Below are 20,973 nucleotides of genomic sequence, written 5' to 3' on the forward strand. Positions count from 1 at the left end.
GGATTCTTAGATGTTTTTCAAACACATGCGAATAAAAACAATACACTTAAAAATAAATAAAAGGTTTCCTGATGAGTTTTACATTTTGCTTCTTATAAAATGTTCTTGAAGACTGTAAAGTGCTCTTAATCATAATTTTAGCGCAGCTTCTTAAAAACCACATGCAGACATCTCAAACTTTTCAATAATGCATTACCGTCAGGTTTAATGTTTTGTTACTGAACAGTAATGTCTGATTTGGAAGCACAAATGTATATCTACTTGATGATGTGAAGATTTAAGCAAGGCTTCCTCAGGATACCGAGATCACCATAACATAATAAAAAGATATCTCAGACATCCTTTATGAGTACAGAAGGTGTCTGGTAAAGTCATAAAAAGAATATTACTGTACAAAAGACAAGGATTTCATAGTGTTCTGCCAAATTGCACAGTTTCAATTTAAGTGAATATTTGCATAGCAGTGTTCTACCCTAAATAAAACATTTAATGTCTGAACACTTTCTGCCAGTTTTCCATTAGATTTTATTTTCTTTTTATCCTATCCTATAATGGATAGAATGTCCACTTTATGACCTTCTCAGGCCTTGCTGTGAAAGACTTTAGAAAGAGTCCTACATCTCCAGGTCAAAAGACCTGACAGGAGAAAGATGTCTGTATGGCAGTAGTAGATCATGTGTCTTCAATTTTTTTTTTTTTCTGAGTTTCAGTGACTAATAGAAGAGAAAGATATTTTGCTGTAGACACTCAAGTCCTCAGTTCTCCAAAAGCAAAAGCCAGTAGGTGCAATAAGCTGTTCTGTGAGCCAACAGTTATTCAAAACCTATGATGTCAAAGGTTCAAGATAACTCCACTGCACTTCTTCTGGGAGATTTCTTCTTCTCCATGACTTTGTATGAATTTATTTGTGAAGTGCTGACTGACTTTCAGGACTTGGTATCAAAAGGGGAATGTACCCACGTGGAGGTTTCTCTTGTGCAGAGTGAGTGGTATGAATGCCATTGCTGTATGACGGCTGTTGAGTGGTCAGCTGCACTGTGCCTGTGGTCCTGCTGTCCTGATTTGGCTGCTCACTCAGCATTGCAAGGGGTGTATGGAAATCTTTGTAGCTCACAGACATCTGGTAAAATCTTGTGGTATGTCATCATTTAGCTTGTGGTACCTTTAAAACACTCCTCCAGATGAATGAAGACAGCACAAATAAAAAATCAATGTTGTGTTAGGGCTGTCTTTGCATTGCAAGTGCAGCGCATGCATCAGTGATATTATTTAACTGGCAGCTGTATCCAGACTGTTGCATGGTTCTGTTACTCTAAAATGTCTATTCTTAAAAAACCCTATGGATTTAAAACAGATAACATATCACACTGGACTTAAAATAAATAGAACATTGCAGATCATTAGATGTGTCACACTGTAGCATTCTCTGAGGGTTTTTGCTTAGTGTTTCAAGATAAAAAGTGGCCACATTAAAAATTGGCTGACTACTGAAAATAGTGACTATTTGGAAAAAAAAAAAGCAGCACTATTTCAGGGTTATCTTTCTCACTCTCCTGATGACTATATTAGAAAACTAAAACCCAAGCAATGAATTAAAATCTTGTAAAGGCCATCCAATCTCCAAATAACTCACTAAAAAAAATCAAGGAAGTGTTAATGCAACTCTGTTCTAATAAATGTTGAGATTTTCCAAATATATGGAATATATTCTAAAATGGTAGTATGAAGCCTTGAATCCACAGGATACAGAGTTTCTTCAGTGTACATTTTGGTTCTTACACTGAAGTCTGGATGGGTTCTTAAGTGGGTATTGTCTGCCTTAATACTTAGGTTTAAAAGGCTTTCTAAATCCCTAAACTTAAAAACAATCCTTGTTAGGAATCAAGTGATTACCAGTAAAGACAGTGAAAATAAGTGTGGTTAAGAGATTGGTGGAGTCACACCTGGGTCTGAAATAAACTGGTATGAATTTATAGAATCTACACTGTTGAGGTTTTGGCCCTTTATTCTCAAAGTCAAAAGAAGTAAAGCAGTGCAGGAGAACTGATGTGATAGATCACAAAAAAAGAGATATTTTAAGGGCTAAGTTTCTTGCCTGCAGAGTAAATCACCCTCAATATCCTTAAGTCATTGACTGCACCTTTCTTTCACAAGATGATCTTTCTTGCCTATTTCAGAGTTTGAAAAAGGACAGTTTCCCTAGCTGATTCTGCACCAATTCTGCCCCAAAATCTTAGCCATTATGTGTCCTACCTGCAACAAAAGACAAAATGCCACTTCCTTGCTTTATAAAGTGATGCATGTTTATCCTCACCCTTATATGATGTCTCTCTTTCAAAACAGCCATTAGATAATGATCCCAGAAGATAGGAAAGAAACTCTTCTCAATCCCCTGTGGAGTTTCAATATTTTCCTCCAATTTCATAGCACAGGAGCTTCTCCAGGGAATGCCTTCACAATGCTGAGGGGGACAGAAATTATTACAGGGGGGGTCATGTGCAAGGGGAGGCTCCGAAACAAGCAAAGAGGGACAAATAGAACACTGCCAAAAGTTCAGAAAATTGCAGTACTGTAATGACAGTCTTTTGAGGCCAGGAGGGAAAAAAGAAAAAGGAAAAAAAAATCTCTTCATCAGAAGAGAGACATCAAATTAAATTATTGAAATTATGCAGCCTGTGAATTTTGTCATGTCCAATACCTTGGGAATCTCTGGGGAAAACACTTTAAAACCTATCTAAAACTTAGCACAAATCCTACAGGAGGTGAAGAGTTAGGGAAGTGCAGAAATTGCCTTCTTTTCATTTTCTAGAGGTACTCTGTGGAATCTGAAGAGACTGTAGTCTGTATTCAATAGGACTTCCCAGTAAATGTAATAAACCAAATAATTCTTCCATCAGTTATTTCTTTTGAGCAGTCTTCCCAAGACAGTGCTCTGTGCACAGGGGGTTTTCTGTAATAATTACTCCTGGGAACCCAGTGGAATAAGTGGTAATTACACTATCTAAACACAGAAATAGATCCTTGTGTCATTGGTTCCAGAACTAATAGGAAACCTTACTCCAAATTTCTAAGGGTTTTTTAATATTCATAATCTTCCAGCACTGCAAGATTGAAGATACACACAGGGTTGCACAGACTTTCTTGTTCTGCAGTTTATAAGAGCCACCTGTCTCATAACTGGTATAATAAACAGTTGCTGTACCCTTGGGTTCCTTTCCTCAGCTACAGAGCAGGGCCAACAGATGTTCTGCAAAATGAAGTCCTTCATGATTATGGATTTCTCAAAGGCCTTAATACCAACCCACCCCCGAGAGAATGAGTCAGTCAAGCAAGCTTGAATACTATTCCTATTTCCTACCAGGACAAATGGAAATCATAGCACAGTAAACCATGCCCCCAAATGGAGGCAAAGAACCGGATGCAAAAGTATCAGAAGGAATTGATACCTGTGACACGATGGTCTGAGAGATCATATGTAGTGTACCAAGGAGAAAAACAGCTCTGTTGGACAAAAGGCCCACCTTCACCACCAGGTACTTTTGCCAAGCTAGAGGGTCTCAGGAAGAATGAAAATGGTGAAAAAGCTAAAAGGCAAACTGAGGTTTTGGAGACAGTGTGTACTATTTGTACTATTAGACTAGAAGGTCTCCTCAGAATCAGTTCACAATATTCTAATCCTTCACAATTATGTACTAACTTTCACTTCAGATAAATTCTTCATCTCATCAGAGCGACTTGCTGAATCAAAGATTCTAAATTTCTTTTTTATGCCTTGGACCAAGGCACCAAATATAAACCCTCTGTCTACTCAGTCTCTAAATATAGCCAAGAATTAAGATATTCCTGCTTCTGCATCCTAAATAATCTAATGGAATCAATTACTGTTTTGCGTAGATGACATCTGGTATTTGCAAATAAAACATGAAACATGAAATCCAACAAAAATAAGCATGAAACTAAAGTTTCCACCCATCCAACTACATCCTCAGTAAATGTAATAGTTTTGCGTCACAGGGTGGGTTTTTCATATTTCTTACAGACTTTGGTTTAAAGCTCTCTGAGAGAAAGTAACACAAACAGAAGAACAGGGCTGATGACTTTAACTTCAGCCACTGGTTATGCCACTGAACATGTCAAGTATTCACTGAGAACACTGTCCATTGCTTGGAGTTTCAGCCTCATGTTTTTATTGAGTGGAGCACCAGTCCTGCCAAGCAAAATCATTTTCTTTGTACCATGAGACACAGCAAGGTTCAGAGTGAACACCAATGTCAGCTGTGGAAAGGAGAGAATCTGAAATGGATTAAATACAACTTTTTCCCACTGTGCCAGTAAAATCTTTCCCCATGATATTTGGAAGCTAAGGATAGTCCCACTGTATAATATCCATGTTCACAACCCATTTCAAAATATATCCCATTGTGGCACTTTGCTGGAATTGCAATTAATGCTTTATTGGGCTAGGGCCAGAATGTACATACTTGGATGTACATATAGGATTTGGGGATGTTGCTAGCTCTGTCTTCCTTTCTTCCTTCCTTAGGAAAAAAATTCTTTACTGTGAGAGTGGTGAGGTGCTGGAAAAGGTTGCCAAGGAAGTTGTGGGTGCCCCATCCCTGGCAGTGTTCAAGGCCATGTTGGATGGGGCACCTGGGTATAGCAGAAGGTGCTCCTGCTCGTGGCAGGGGGACTGGAACCAGATGATCTTTCAGGTCCCTTCCAACCCAGGCCATTCTATGATTCTGACTCTGATTCTTTTCTTTCTTTTATCTGGGTTTTTTTTTTTATTTTTTTTTCAAATACAGAATAAATAGATAAATATAACTTTACCTGCAATCAAGGACTGCCTTCTTCCTTCACCAAATAATGCATGGCCAGAAAAGGGATGAGTTATGTGCTTCCCCATATTCCAGAGCTGTTAGAACATAGCAAAACAGACAGCTCTGCCCTAAAGACTGCCTAAACTGTCTCTGAGCAACCTTGGAAGAAGCCATTTCTCCTGAAATGCTCTACAATGGAGAATCATATTTCCCTCACAGTTCTGTGCCCTGCCAGACTTGCAAACCTCTGAAACAGCTGGCCATGGTAGTTCATACCAAAAAGATGAATGCTGGAGACTTTTCAGTAGTTGAGGTTTCTGGGCAGGATTAAAAGTGTGAACCATTCCTGTGAAACCCCACTTCTGACTGTCCCTCTCTGCCGTATTCTGTGTGATGGGAACTGCAGCTGCAGATTTTACCTTTCTGCAGCTGCGTAATTCCCACCCATTTCACCGTCACTTACTGACAGTGGGAGCAGGAATGGAAGAAAGTGGTTCCCCCATTCTCCTTGCCTGCCTGATGTTCAGTTTTCTCCCCTGCTCTATCCAAGTGCTCACATCTTCTTGAGGTAAATGAGAAAGTCACTTGAAGCAAGTTGAACCTATTTTTTTTTCTTTTCCCTCCAGATTAAATTTCCACTGTGCCTATTCTTTTCTCAAATTCACCAGGTACCTGTACAAATGCTGCTGCCAACACAGAGAAGGGGTCCAGCTCAGGTGAAGGAATGAGTGACTGTGAGCAGGAGACAAGGGAGAGGGATATTTATTTTAGTGGCAGCAGCATCTTGTGGTGTGGTAAAGGTTTTCTGAAACTATGGCAAAGTCACCAACTGTCATCATCATGTCTGAATGGATAACCTTCATCCTATCCCCTTTATTTATAGTGCCACATATTCTAGTCATTGTACATTTTTTTTTATATAGCTAAAATGGTGAAAAAAATGCTTGAATTCTGGTATACAGGTGTAATGAATGGGATTACAACCCAACAAATGCCTAAATATGGTAACTTACTGGTTTCTGAAACTTTTAAATTTTGTTGGGTTTTTTTTTATTGTACAAATATTTCTAGAGTCACTATCTTACTTAAAAGAAACAAACGTTCCTTTTCAAAATATCTGTCTTTAATTCATTTAACCATAGTCATTGCGCTTGCTGAAAAAAAATACCAATTCACAGCATGACACAGATATCTATGAAATAATTTAACTGCATCATGCACAGTCAGCAGAAGTTCTGCATTGTAATTTGGAGAAAGAGACTTTATACTGTCACTTACTCTCTGAGCTACATATTATGCTTCAAAAATTTTCCTTCCTCCCTATCTATTGAAAAAATATTATCCAGTTACACTTTGTTAACATCTGAGGTTTGCATTTGACATAAAAAAAAAAAGGTGTATGTTTTGTTTGCATGTCATTTTAATTTTCAGGAGCAGCTATAAAAGTAATATCAATAGCATAAGCAGGTGCACCTACCAGTGATAGACTGTTCTTCATTGTTTTATTTTACCAAACACTTCAAAAATTACTTGATTCTACTCAGTGATAGCATACATGGAAAAGGTAGCTATGCAAGAAGCCAGAATAACCATCAACCTTGAGTTTTGGAGCATGAGTTTGAGTTCTGAAGCTCAGTATCCTTGCTGTGTGTGGTTGTGTGTAAGCTGTCTAGGACACTATTACAGAATAGAAAGCTCAGGAGTTTTAGCGACCATGTAAATGAAAACTCTCACAGCTGCTGCTTGAGTGCATGTAGAAGTGACATGTCTCTTGTTTGTCTGTGCATGGTGTACCCAGGTGGCAAATCAATCAGACTTTGCCTTTCCCCAGCACTCCTGGTTGTAGCAGAATGCCCTGGAAATGTGGAGCACCGTGTATGCTGCTCACAAAAGGCCATCTTTATCCACTTCTGTTTTAAACCAAGCTCCTCCCTACAGTAATCTCTTAGTACTTTTTCAAAGGCAAAAGTACTAAATTTCACTCAAATTTATATGTTTGTATTAGCCATTAATCTGGGAAACTTATAGTTGTTGTACAAAGATGTGAGCCATTAGAAGGACCCTGACATCTAACTCATCCTAAATAATATAACTTAGCAGTAAATGTTTAACTTTTTTTGAAGACTACATAATGCATGGTATACTACTTCCAGCTGCATATTTTAAGTCACTGGGAGGAAAAAAATCTTGGCCTAATAAAACCTAGAAAAAATTGGTAATGAGCAAAGATCTGTGACCAAAAATTAGTCTCAAAGGTGGGGAAGTATTTTATAAATACTAACAAATTATCCATTATATTTACCAAGAATAACTCTTAAATAGCAAGCCTCTCAGTTAGGACACATAAGAATCTTGGCCCTTACCAGAGAGCTGCCCTTGATATAATATCACTTGCATCAATTTCATTGGTCCAGCATAGACTAAAGTCAAAAAGTAAAAAAAGTCAGTATCCAATTAATGTTTAAGGTGAATAACCATCCTGCTGTATTTTTAGCTGCATATTTTGTATAACAGAAACAGCTGTGATAGTCCTATGGTAAGGAACAAGGCAGTCTCTTCCAAGTGTTACAAAAGCTGTATGGCTTTTAATCAACTGATAATAACTGATAATAAACCGCTCTTTGAGTCCAGCCAAAGATCGGGTGTGATTCAGCGGCACAGGAGCGTGAACGTGTCTCTGAGATGTGGTCTTCTGGAAACCGCTTTTAACACAATGGAACTATTTCTTGGCTGGCTCCGTTGATGGTCATGTGCTTTTGTTGCCATGAGCTGTGAGAACATTGCTGTAGAAATGTGATTGTAATTTATGACTGTCTGTAGTAATTGTGTACATCTCTTATGTCTGTGTTCTTATAGCCACTTGGGCACTGAAGTAGCTGAAATGAGAAAGAGGCAGCAGTCACAAAATGAAGGAACATCAGCTGTGTCTCAAGCACCTGGAAACCAAAGGCCCAACAACACATGTTGCTTTTGTTGGTGCTGTTGCTGCAGCTGTTCATGGTATGTCCTGTAGTATATTTGCTTCCATATACACCACAGGTAAACTATGAGAATGGAAAGCACTGGGAACATGTTAACTTCTGGGAGAGGAGACACAATTTAACTTTGCATTTAAAAATTTGATTTAAATCGTATCAACCTGATTTGGTTGGACATCTTGTGATGGGGAAGAAGAAAGAATAGTAAATTCAAGCTATATTTATCTTACTAAGCCGTAACTAAATGAGGAAATTTCAGCTGTAAAACTTGTATTTGTGAGTGAGAGACTCAATAATGAATATTTTATAGTTTGCATACAAAACATTTTTTTATGCTCGTACTTTTGATACAGCAGTTCTCTGCATTCAGGTGAAAAAGAGGGAGATGGTCATAAATGTAAATATGTGGTGTCCTGTTACATTACTAATATAAATTCTGTAAATCTGAAAATATGAGCTTTAAATTCCACTTTATCTCTCAAATGGAGTAGCATGATTTTAGTGGCTGCTTGTCCCTTCCTCAATAAAGAGTTCACTTCTAAAGTCAAAGATTTAAAGTCAGTTTCCGAAATAGCTTTAAATTCTCAGTGTCTTGAGATGCATCAGATCTTTATTTCTTATTTTTATGAACACAGTATTGAAATATAAGGTAAATGACATGCAGTACTGTTCAGAGCCTGTGCATCATATTAACCAGACAGTTCAGCTTCTTTGGAGTGTCCATTTCTCTGTATACCTGTGTTATTTTCACTTCAATCAGCCATCTGGCCCCAGTCTAAAATCTGAGGCTATTTTCTTCAGTATATTTAAAAATACATACCAGCATATATGCATCAGGTACCAAATGGGACAGGTTTTTTTCAAGATACTGCCACATCCTGGAGGCAGTAGCAGGGTGGACCTGCCTTGGCTGTTACTTCCAGTTTCACCTGAAGGCAGAGTATTGCTGGAGCAAGAAGGAGCCAGAGCTCATGTTTTACCAACTTACTTTGCAATATGTTCAATCCATGTTGAGAAATAGGTGGAAGTGTATTAAATAGGAAGAAAAGTGATGGTGTTTTGTCACTTTTCTTTCTGCTCTGGGGACAAGGGCACAATATCAGCTGTACTGTTGCAGGCAAGAGATTCATTTACCTTGGTATCCTGTTTCAGGAAGATATTTCACCTTTATCAAATACCACAAGATAAGGATTAAACAAGTAGATATGCACCTCCTCAAACTACCTACTCAAAACACCTCACAACTATTTTCAATCTGCAACTTAGTTATTTCCTGTCCCAGGGCTCCTTTCTGTGTGGTTTATAGACCTTGCTGGAATTTTCTTTCCTTAATTTGTCAAACCATTTTCTGAAGCGACTTCCTGAACTAAACTAAACTTTTGGCATCCAGGGTTCCCTCTAGCAATAAATTCTACAGTAGGCCTGTGCATTCCATGAAGTATTGCTCCCTTTAATTTGTGTTAACCTACTAGAAACTAATTTAATTTGAAATTTAAATTTCCTTATTCTTATGTGAAGAACAGTGAATAATCATTTCCAGGATGGTCAAGATTTTACAGAGCTCTCTCCCTTCAGCTATTTTTTCTTCCTCAGCCTTCTCTATTTTAATCTCTGTGATACAGAGTGACCCAGACCATGATTTATCCTTATCTGTCCTATTTACTCACCTACCTTGTGTCTATGTCCCTCTCCTATTCTATTTCCTGTCTGAGATGTGTCACTAGATCTGTTTTTGTGGTTGAGACATGGGTGCACCATGTTTTGTGTTTGCTCTTGAGTTTTGTTACTAATTCCTAGCACTCTGCTTATTTTTTAACAACCCCAGAGATGAAGTTTTCATGGAATTATCCACTCTGAATACAACATCTCTTTCCTGAATGAAAATAAAGCCCATCATTGTGCATGTACAGCTAGGGTTGGTTTTTGCCTTGCATACAAGAATATGATTAATATTCATATAATATCATTAATATTCATATAATAGCAATAGTATTCAATAAAATATCAGTCTAATTCCTAAAACTTAATGACAACTGATTTAATTTTTTAAGCATGATGCAACTCATGAAATCTTAAATTTGAAAATGGTACTCTATTTTGAAGCTCTTGTGACCCTTGCAGTCACAGAAGTCACATTGAAGGCAATACCATTATATATGTAAACAGCTTATGCATATTAAATCTAAATTAGAGTAATTAATTATTTAAAACACTGAAGGATGTACCTTCAGCTCTTCTAGTAATTGTTTTTACTTTCTTTCAGGGTTTTTCAGGACTTGAGGTTGGGATTTTTTTTTAATAGTAGATTAGACAGGGTATGGCGAAATCCTGTTAGCTAGTTTTCAAAATTAAGTCAAATAAGTGATCAAAGGAATACTTACATCACTCATGCTAAAATCAAAAGATATGAAAATGATCTAATAAGTATTTTCCAGCTTTAACTTCTATGATTCTGTAGTGGAAGCTCTATTAGAGGAAAGATGGAAAAAAACTTTGAAAAATGCAGTATGAAATGTTTCAGAATCTCAGTTTAAATGAAGTAACTGATTGTGATGACAAATTTGCTTTGTAATCAAAACTGTCGGGGAAGAATACAGGTTACTGTTCTTGCCTCAGTTGTCTACACTAAAAAATTACAAAAATAATAATAATTTTTAAAAAGTAATTAACTTTATTAGTCTCTCATATATAGAGGATTCTAGCTAATTAATTCTCTAGGGTAGTTCTCCGTCATAGAAAATCCTAATCAATAATTGTAACAGGTTCTCTGGACTTAGAGTAATTACATGCTTTCCCTAGTTCCACAGATCTTTGTAACTGAGTAACATGAATTTCCCAAGAGATACCTGTCTGGAAATGCTGCTGGATTCATTAATGGGGAAGGCAATGTTCTATCAAGATCAGAATTTTCTTCAGTTCTTCCACCTGTGTGTGACTGATGATAGCTCTTACATCATTAACTGCTTATTGACTCAACTTCTTCACCATTCACAGAAATGGGAGGACTATGTGCAGATTTTAGTAAAAAAATTCCCTTTTTACAGTTAAAAGAGTTAGTTCAATAGTTCCTATATCCAAATAAATCATTAGAATTCTGAAAATATCTTTTGTGCATCATGTGGTTCTTGTTTTCTTCTGTTCTCCCCCATGTTAAAATCAGAATAGGCATTAAGTCTTCTGTTTGCACAACAGCACAGGAAAATATTCAGACCTTTGGGGAAATAGTATCTTGCCTAATAGAGACTTGTTAACAGCAAAAAATTGGAGAAATTATTCAGTACATCTTATTAAAAACCTCTTTTATTTGTTTTTCTCTAATATTTTTTTCTTAAAAATAATAACTATTTGGAGGACTTCTTTATTGTTGTGGAATAATCCCTATAGGTAGCTCAGCCCCAAGCAGATGCTTACTCACTCCTCACCAGCAGGATGGAGAAAATAATCAGAAAAGTGAAAGCAACAAAACTCTTTCTTTGACATAAAGAGTTTAATTGATAAAGCAAAGCTGTGTGCACAACTAAAGCAAAACAAAAAATCCATTCATGGCTTCCCATCAGTTCAGCCATGTCCTGGAAAGCCATGGTCCATCACATGTTAGAGTGACTTGGGAAAACAGATGCTACAACTCTCAACCTCCATCCTTCCTTTTTCTTATGCAGCTTTTATTGCTGATCACAATCATCATACAGTATGGAATATCCCTTTGGTCAGTTGTGGCCAGCTGTCCCAGCTGTGTCCCCTCACAGCTTCTTATGCACTCCCAGCCAGCCCACTGACAAGGCAATGTGAGAAACAGAAATCCTTGATGCTGTGCAGTGGCTGCTCAACAGCAGCTATAACACATTAATGTGTTATCAACACTGTTGTGGTCAAAAATCCAAAACCTAGTGTCATAAGGATTCTTGTGAAGAGAATTAACTCCATAGCAGCCAGGCTCAGTACATCTTTTGGCACTGACAATCATTAGGACAGTAAATTGCTCATTTTACAGGGATAAAGCAAGACTTACTACAAAGGTTTGCTCAGATTGAAAATGAAGGGAGATTAACAAGACTATTAAAATGGCTATTTTATTCTAATAGGTATGCTCATGACGTTGCCAACTAGTTTAAGCTCTGAACTTGTTTCTGAGTACAAGTAGTGAAGGAAACACTAGTTCTCCTCTGTGGAAAAAAATAAAGTACTTCTGAAGTTCCCAACAGGAAAAACTTGTTGGCTTGTTTCCTGTTCCCAACAGGAAACACAGCAAAAGCAGATGATACATCCCTGTGAAGACCTTCTATAGACCTTCCTCTCTTCACTGACCAGAAATAGACCTTAGGCACTCATTTTACGAAGACTGCCCAATTAAAGTACTGTGTACCTGTGGTTCTTGACTGAATCATCTCATGTGTCAAACTTCTGCAAAGCTCCATTTCAATAGAGGACAGAAGAACATGCTTCTTTACGAGACGTAATTTCAATGACTTGGGTAGCCTGAGACTTGCAAAATTTGCAGTAAGTCTTTAGCATGACAGTCCATAATTTCCTCAATTATGCTTTCTCCAGAGAGTTGCCCATTTAGTACTTAGAGCTGTGACTTTATATAGTTTTGAGCTCAGTTTGGCAAGGTTAGAGGAGTAAGCCTGCTATTTCACTTCCCCAACCTTGTTTAGCAATCCATTACTCCAGCTTCCTGAGCAGACATGAAACTTATTTTTCTCTTGAAAACACTTTTAAATTACATTCTTCAAAAAAACTCTTCAGGCACTAGCACAGGGAGTTTGGCTTTTATGCCAATTTTATTTTGCTTCCTCCTTTGTCTCCTACCCAGAGCAGGAGTCATATCTTTTAATCCCCTTTTCCTTTCATAAGGTGCTCAGTGAATTTGAAAACTGTGGGACACTGATGCCCGATAATCTGTCTCCTCTTACTGTACACAGAAGGCTCAGAAGGGATCTGACATCTACCCTGCAAGAGACCTTTAGCAGTATGTCAGTCTGGGGTACATGAAAAGGTTTCCAGGGGATAAGTGAAGATGATCACTTAGCTTCACTTGTAGCTTGATTGAAGTGAGTGAACTGAAAGGCCTTTACCCAAAAATGTAACCATTAAAACTGCTGAAGACTTGTGGAAGAGAGTTTCCCACACACAAGAGATTCCAGGGAAGATAGGGTATTTGCCATCTTGGCAGTAAACAAGAGTTGCTCTTGGCAAGAAATCTCTCTCCTCAGTTCTTATAACTTGTCTATGACCACTGTGAGTTACTCTGAAACTTCTTCCTGATGACATTGCTACACAAATATTTTTCTTTATTAAAGGGAACATTTTCCTTGCAAGAGTTGCACAGTTGACTTGGGCCTACAAGAAAATATTTCTGTCTCCTGTGCCATAAATATGAAATGGTAGACACAGTTTTAAGAGCAATTTTAAATTGCATTAATATTTGTTCTCTATGGGGTTCAGTGTTATCCTCCTTACAAACTGTGTGCTCTAAATGAAGAAAAAAACCAACAAAAAAACCCACACTTTTTTTTTTTTTTTTCCACTTCCCACCTCTCTAGTACTTTGAGAAGAATAATATTTTTCTGGCATATTCAATCTTAGTTTGCTATCAAAACATTGTGTCAAGACTTCACTTGAATCTATAAAAGATATTTTCTGGGGGCTAAAGTTATGGCTGCTTTATTTTATTTAACTGTGGTAGAAAGTTTGAAGGACAGAGAAGTAAAGAAAGGACAGAAACAAAAAACAATTTAATGCAATAAATTATAGCCACATATTCATAAGTGTGTCAAAAACAAAACTCATATCCTTCTTCCCATTCCTGTTTGCAGCAGAAATTTAGACTAGGCCAGACTAGAGGTGGACTGATACAAGAAAAACCCAGGCTCTCAGGATTTTGTTAAAGCTTCTGGCAAGAAGAGAAAATCTTTATCTTTGAAACAAAAACACTGATTTTGAAAAACATATTTTGGCTTTTAATTTTGTTTTTAATTCTTCTTTTCCTCCCTGAACACATAGGACAATATGTCTGAAACAGATGTACTCAATTCTCTGTGTTTTACTTTTTCAAAATAACACATCTGTGAAAAAGTGAATATGGAAAAGTGCATCAGGAATTTTTTTACTCTAGTGCAGAATACAGAAGTGCAGGCTACTGTACGCTATTTTACTAAAATAGAAGGTGATATTTTTAAAAATATTTAATCGGAAAAAGATGTTCCAATCTGAACCTTTTTATACTTTAAAATATCATAGAACACCCTTATATTTTTACCACTTGCTATTGCAGAGGTCAAAGATGAGAACATTCCATCTATTTCCTGGAGAATAATTTATTCTGAGGAAGAGAAGGCTTAGGAACTTGTGTTTTGTGCAAATATGGGACAGTATCATCTGATTATCAGAGTGCAATGGGCACCACTGGTAAGGAAAGTAGAACCAGTTCTTTGATAGGTCATATTTAGAGCTGGATAAAATCCATTATCTGGCTTGTCACACTGCTGCTAAACATGATATTCATGAAAACCAGTCTTAAATTGCCTTTTCTTTAAATCCACATATCATAGTGCTGAGCCCATAAGAGAAAGCTGGCAAACATTCCTTTTGTCGATGGACACTCACAATGGGGTGAGTGTGGACTGAGGATTTAAATATCTAGTCCTCAGAAATGGGCCTCTCAAAGTTCCCTGAGATAGTTAAAATAAAATAATTAAATTCTCAGCATTTGGAAAAATAATCAGAATACTCACTAAAAATAAATAGCTTGTCAAGTTGTTTTTTTTTCATACTTCTGTAAGTTAACTGTGCTTATTAAATGTTTACCCAAGTAAAGCAATTCTTTTCCCTTTAAAGCAAAAGATCTCTAAATGGAAAAAAAAATCAGAGCAGGGAAGCATGTCTTCTTAATAAGTATGAAATTTAATAAGCTCTTTCTCCTTTACAATTAAGACAGGGGAAGTGATTTTGCTGGAAATTTATGGAAGTTTAGATCCTCAGGGCAGGCTGGAGACAGGTGGCTCTGTGCATGCTTGTTTACACAACTCTCCTAGGGCAACACAGCCTGACTTGACAACCTCTGGGCTGTGACACTTGGCCAGATTGTCAGTGTTAGCCTAACAATTCCTGGAAGTCTGCTCTCTCCTTGAGCCAGACTACAAATTTACCTCATATGTGATTCAACATACAGCTTATCCCAATGCTCCAGAGCTGGCAAGTAAAGGCAGCTTTGACCACTTCTTGCACCTCCCTGTGAAGCAGTTGTGAAATGCTGCCTTTTCAAAAGAGGGCGGCACATCTCTTTCCCACAAGGTGTAAGATAGGTGGGCTCACAAATATCCTAATGGCTTCTAACTACTAGTTATAATTTTTCCTTCATCTGCTTCTAGAGAGTAAGATGTGAATGCAGGAAAACAAGGTGTTACTGGCAAACCAAAGGGGCTTTAGAAATATCATTTACAGAAAATAAAAAATTAGTGTAAAAATAGCAAAAGGAAGCTTAAAGTTAACCTATTGAATCTCATGAGAACCATTTTTCGTCACTATGGAGTCCTCTTCTGAATTAATCAAATATATCTCCCCTCATCAAAAAGCAGCTAAGTAATCCCTTAATCGAAGCTAATGCACCACCTTTTGTCTTCTTCCTTTCTTCTTCTCAGCCTCTTGCCACCTACCTCCAAATTCCTGTGGGAGCACAAGCTCTTGCACAGCCTTGGAATAGAGGCAAGGACAGTGAGCCACCAGTTCCCACAGCATCAAGGAGTTTCCACAGGAAATTTGCCAAGAAGTAGATTCAGGCTGTTGCTTTCTGGGACATATAAAGTAAATTACAATCATGTCCTTCTCTGTGAGAAAGCTGTAAGGTAGCTTACACTGCATTTATTTTGGCACGTGGTGGAAAGAGGTAATCACTAAGATGCTGCCAGTCTACCATGAAATCATGGTGGAAGCACAAAGATGCACAAGACGCTACACAGATGTTCAGCATATACAAATAATTCTAAATTCATTTCCAACCAAGAATACTGGTTTGAAAAAACTTTTAACACTTTTAACACTTTTCAACTAAGTCCATGCAAACTGATTAATGTTCCTATTTTCAAAGGTATAAGGAAAACTTTTTACTCCACATAATAAAAATAGAAGGCTAATGCAAAGAGTGGAACAGCTTCTTCTGTAGCTGGTCTGTTAACTTTCATTACAAGCCTGTGGTAGAACCCCCACTAACATCAAAACCAGCCCTGGGCTCTTCGTGCCAAGCTTTTCCAGTATCAGGATTTTATTCTTATAATTTAAACTTTGAAAGTTCATTTCATTTTGAGGAACAGATGGAGGCTCATGTGTTTACTGATATTTTTCCCCATCTGTGATAACACAAGCAGGTTAGAGAATGAGCAGATTGTAAACATAATAGATTAGCAAATTTTAAATAAATGTTTCGGAAGATTCACAAATGAAATGCAGATTCCTTTGTGTGTAGTACTAATAAGATACAAACCCGTGATCAGTCTAACTGCAGAAAATAGTCCTACTTCAAGCAAACATTTCTGTAAAGAAAATTACAGTAAAAAAAATCAGAACTGCAGTTCTTCTAAATTGAAGAATAAATACATACTCAGAGGGGATTTGGGATTACACAAGGCTCATTCTAATTCAGTGGTGCAAAAGACACCAACACTAGTTCCATAGAAGGAGAGAGCAGGCTAAATCCAGTTAACTTTATAAAATTATCTTGATTCTGTCCTGGCACAGCACTCAAGAGTGTATTCGGGGACAGCTGCTCTTGAGGAGACTGGAGAGAGAGAAAGAAGTAGCAGAATCACTTCCACTGGTGAAAAGCAGCTTGATGCCTCCTCTGAGGCTGTTTAAGAGATGGATTGCTTAAGAGCATCAGCATCTTGGCTCTCCCTCACCCCTCATACCCATTTCCCACCTGCCTGCACCAAAATGCTGTTCAGCTTAGTGTCTGTGGAACACTGGCTGGAGGAAGACTTGTAATGTCATGACAGATTTTCTGTCACCAGAGCACAGCTTGACTGTTGCGTTGGAGGAAAGAAAAAAAAGAGTGCTGAGATTGCCTGAGTCCAGCTTATGCTGTGATTCACAGGTATTAGGAGTTTGGAGCCTTTGAAATCTCCCTTGACAGGGTTTGGGCTGCTTTAGGTTTTCTTATGACAAATTTGCAATTAGATATTTACACAAAGATGCTTTAACTCCGTGGAAAACCACATAAACAGAGAAGTACGTGAAAGGTCACAATGGGTCTGAGATCAAAACATCACCTGAAGTAAGGAGTGTTGGTAGATGGTAACATTTTAAAGGTGCCAAAGTCCCCTTGCAAACCTTTTAACTTTATTCATTGTGAAATAATAAAAACTTTAATATTCAACATACAAAAACAATAACAAAACACCCTTTTCCAAATTAAACACACTGACAGTGTCTATACCACTAAGCAAAACTTAGGGCCAGGGTCTAATGGGCTAGGGTCAGCCTGTACAGTAAATTATTAGCAAGTTTTAACTCCCTAGCAGAGATCTGGCCAGTGCCAAAGTCTCAGCCAATGGCCTGTGGCAGGTGCAGAAACCCTGTTTTGGGTGTGGGCTTTAGTGGACTGGGGCTATGTGGTGCCAGTCAACCTCAAGACTCTCCCAGACCATTTTATCTGCAAGAATAAATGCAGCCTGTAGTTCCAAACCAAAAGGGAAAAGAATTAGGCTACTAAAATCTGTCAGCAGCAGAATTTCCATCTTGCATATGTTTATTTTTTAACCGTGCATAATTCCAAATCAGTTCAAAATGCCAATTGAAACAGGAATAAATGTCTAGTGCTTTGAAGAGGAAAAAATGAGAATATTTCATGGAAATTAGTCTGGACCTCTAGTAGGAAGCACTTATTAGATGGAGATCCTCTCACTAGAAAAGTGGGTCAGACATTCATTATGCTAGTGAGAAAGGCAAAGGAGATATGAGTCTTGTCTAGTCACCCTTAAAAATTCCATAGCACATATATTTGCCTAGATGGCAGCTCTGGTTCTTCTGAAATATCTGGTTGAGGCCTGGATAATGGCAGATGCTGAGCATCCATTATGAAGGAATGGGTAATTTCAGTTCTTGTTGACATCCATGCTGAAAGTGCTTCCCAGTTTAGGGTCTAACTAAATCTGGAAACCAGTACTAACAAAACAGATGTCTGTAATATACACAGAGGGTCTCAATCCTGTTTGTTATGTGGAAGAATGCAAAGTGGGAGATCCCCCATCTTACTTGACTGTGATGCAGATAAGCATAAACTAGTTTAGTCTGGGCTAATTTCACAAAATATGGTGTTCAAAATCATCATATCAGGAACTATCCTTTGAAATTTTCTAAAGCTCTCTTTAACTGGATTGCTCTGCAACACCTTATGAAAATAAAAATGTGAATTTAGTATGAATGTTTCCAGGCATCCCTTCCCATTTAAAAACTACATCTAAATCCATGGAATCTATCAACATTACCGAAGTAGTGATCCTATTCAAGCTCAATTCTTTACTGTTGCTCCTACTTTAATATCTGAAAACCAAGAATAATAAAGAAAAAGCCACTACAGAAACTGAGACTAGGCTCATTTATTAGAATTAGTTGAGACCATTAGGCTTGCTTGCTAGTGATTTGGAGGGTTTTTATTCATGTAGCTACCCTTTGAAGGGATACAATTTCCATTTCTTTGAACAGTACAGAACTGTCACCTTTAATTGTCTCAAATATATGAAGGAATTGCTTGGAAAATAGTTGTAGCCAGGAGTAAGGACACTGCAGATTGTCTAGTAATTAAATGTATCTATCATACAAGACGGAATATGAATGGTAATACTATTCTGAAGGAAAGAATGAAGCTGACAGCCAGAATAGTGATCTGTTGGGTGACCTGACAAAAGAAATACATCCTTGAGCTGAATATTGCCTAAAGCAGAAACCATCTCTAAACTAATGGGAAAAAGCTAGAGTAACTGCACTAGAAATCATTGGTAAATAAACTTTGCCAAGCCTTGAGTTTCTTACCTTTACAGAAATTACATTCCACATATGAGAACAAAAATCTCAAAAAAAATCCTAGAAAGGACTAACAGTTTACAAAAGTTGTAATTACTTGTGTTGTGGCTATCATTATGTAAAATTAATATAACCTCTTTAAGGTAAAATCCAGAAGAAAGTATATTTTCTTATAGATTTTCAGAAGAACAAAGAATTTAGGAAAGTCAGATTGATTTAAATCACTAGTTCTTTCCTCTCTTGCATAGTTATAAATTTTGCCCTGTGCTAGTCTAAGTTTGAGGGAGATATTGTCCTTTATTTAAGAAGTTCAAGTACAGTGCACACTGGTAGTTTCCATCTGCCTTTGAGCTCCTGCTGAGCTGCAATATCTGCAGGTAGGAAGATAAAATAAGTCACACAAGAGCAGAGGAAGAAAACAACACCTTCAGCAAGGCTGTCCATTAAAAGGGCCATAACATAACATAACATAACATAACATAACATAACATAACATAACATAACATAACATAACATTTCTTTCAGGTAACATTTAACCTGCATTGACCTTGAGAACAGTTCTCTCCTTCACTCTGAAGTTATCCTGAAATGTAAATATAATTGCATTTTTTTAACTAGCCCCCCAAAATATTCCTCAATTGCAGTTTCTTTTTAAATGTTGTTTGTGGCACTACTGACCACACTTGGAGCACTATATCCAGCTCTTCATTGTGATAGCCCTGGGTATACTGCAGATTCCAACAAAGGGCCTCTAAAATGAATAAAGGACTGGAACTCCTCCCCTGTGAGGAAAAGCTGAGAGACCTGACATGGTTCCACTTGGAGAAGAGAAGGCTCTGAAAGATCTTATCAATATGTATAAGTAACCTGAAGTGAGTGAACAAAGAAGATGGAGCCATGGTCCTTTCCATGGTGCCCAGTGACATGACATCAGAGACAAGGAAAACAAGCTGTAACACAGGAGGTTCCCTCTCAACATCAGGAAACGCTAAATTCAGTGCACTGAACTCAGTTTTAACACTGAAACTCAGATCTTAAATGTTTACAAAATATTTCTGTGAGTATTTTAGGAGAACATCCCTTTTATCAAGAGTTTTCCAGCAGGTTAGTTTTTCCATTACCAATACACTTCTGAACATTTTCTAAAGACAAAAGAATCAATATAAAAATTACATCAAAGAACACATTGCAAATATCAATCTATGATGGAAGATGTATTGACATGTGGGTTTTTATTTCTACAAGGTTTTGCTTTCAAATTTTACATGGGGTCCAAAAGAAAAATGTAGTTTGGACAAATTTGAGAGTTTGTCTGCCAAACGTACACTATTTTCAACTTTGATGGAAAATACATAAGGAAAACTCGTGGCTTTATAAATAGACTGTTAACCTGGCTGTCCCTTTAGAAGAGAAGATGTTGCCAGTTTTTATATCTGTTCCATTCTAAAATATTAAATATATAGGAAAGGGAAGAGAGTGAAACACCGCAGACTTGCTAAAACCTTTTAGGTACTTGCTTTACTGAGCACATCCCTCTATGATTTACTTTAGTTTAGCACTCGTATTTCAGTAAGGATGATCTACCTGCATGGTGCCATGTGGGATGTAATTTAATAACCTTATATAATGATCTTACACAAACTCCAAAAGCTTGGCCAAGATTTCCCATTAACGAAGGGATGATTATACTCTTAAGCAGTAGATCATTTGGATTCAATTCTGCTTCTACACAAGCTGGGGAATAGCACAACATAATATTATCAGGACAGAGCTAAACATCTTAACTGACCAGAGCTTAATAGCCAGAAGTGCTCCAGATATCTTAAACTGTGATTTCCACCAATCTTCTTTTTCTTTTATGGTTTACAGTTGAATCTATATTAACTTTTGTCCAATTAGGCTGAATGCTGCACACTATTAAGAAAGCAGAGCAATTGAAAAACAGTATAAAATTAAACCCATTCTCCCCCACATGAAAAGTATGGCAGAAAGATACAATCTCAAATGAACCAAGAAGTTTTGTTTTTTCATGGAAAAGTTCACAGCTCTCAACATAGATAATCTGACCTTATCATAAACCTTTGTACAAAAGAACTCACAGAACTTAGTCCAGGTTTGCACAAGGAAGAAAGGTAGGACCCTATTCATCTGAAGTATTT

The 20,973-nt window shown here is 37.4% G+C and overlaps 1 protein-coding gene across 3 annotated transcripts in view; it reads left to right on the forward strand.

Annotated features, from left to right (window-relative positions):
* RGS17 (regulator of G protein signaling 17) overlaps positions 1-20,973 on the forward strand; it is a 71,797-nt gene that overhangs the window by 33,632 nt on the left and 17,192 nt on the right. For all 3 annotated transcript variants that reach the window (XM_005518413.3, XM_088052992.1, XM_088052991.1), the window contains exon 2: positions 7,677-7,820. In XM_005518413.3, coding sequence (XP_005518470.1) covers positions 7,702-7,820 — 119 coding nt within the window. In that variant the 5' untranslated portion in view covers positions 7,677-7,701. The remainder of the gene's footprint in view (positions 1-7,676; positions 7,821-20,973) is intronic.

This window comes from Pseudopodoces humilis, chromosome 3, assembly GCF_049639895.1.
Source record: "Pseudopodoces humilis isolate 2021_Gansu_Grassland_sample_001 chromosome 3, ASM4963989v1, whole genome shotgun sequence".
Classification (NCBI taxonomy): Eukaryota; Metazoa; Chordata; class Aves; order Passeriformes; family Paridae; genus Pseudopodoces; species Pseudopodoces humilis.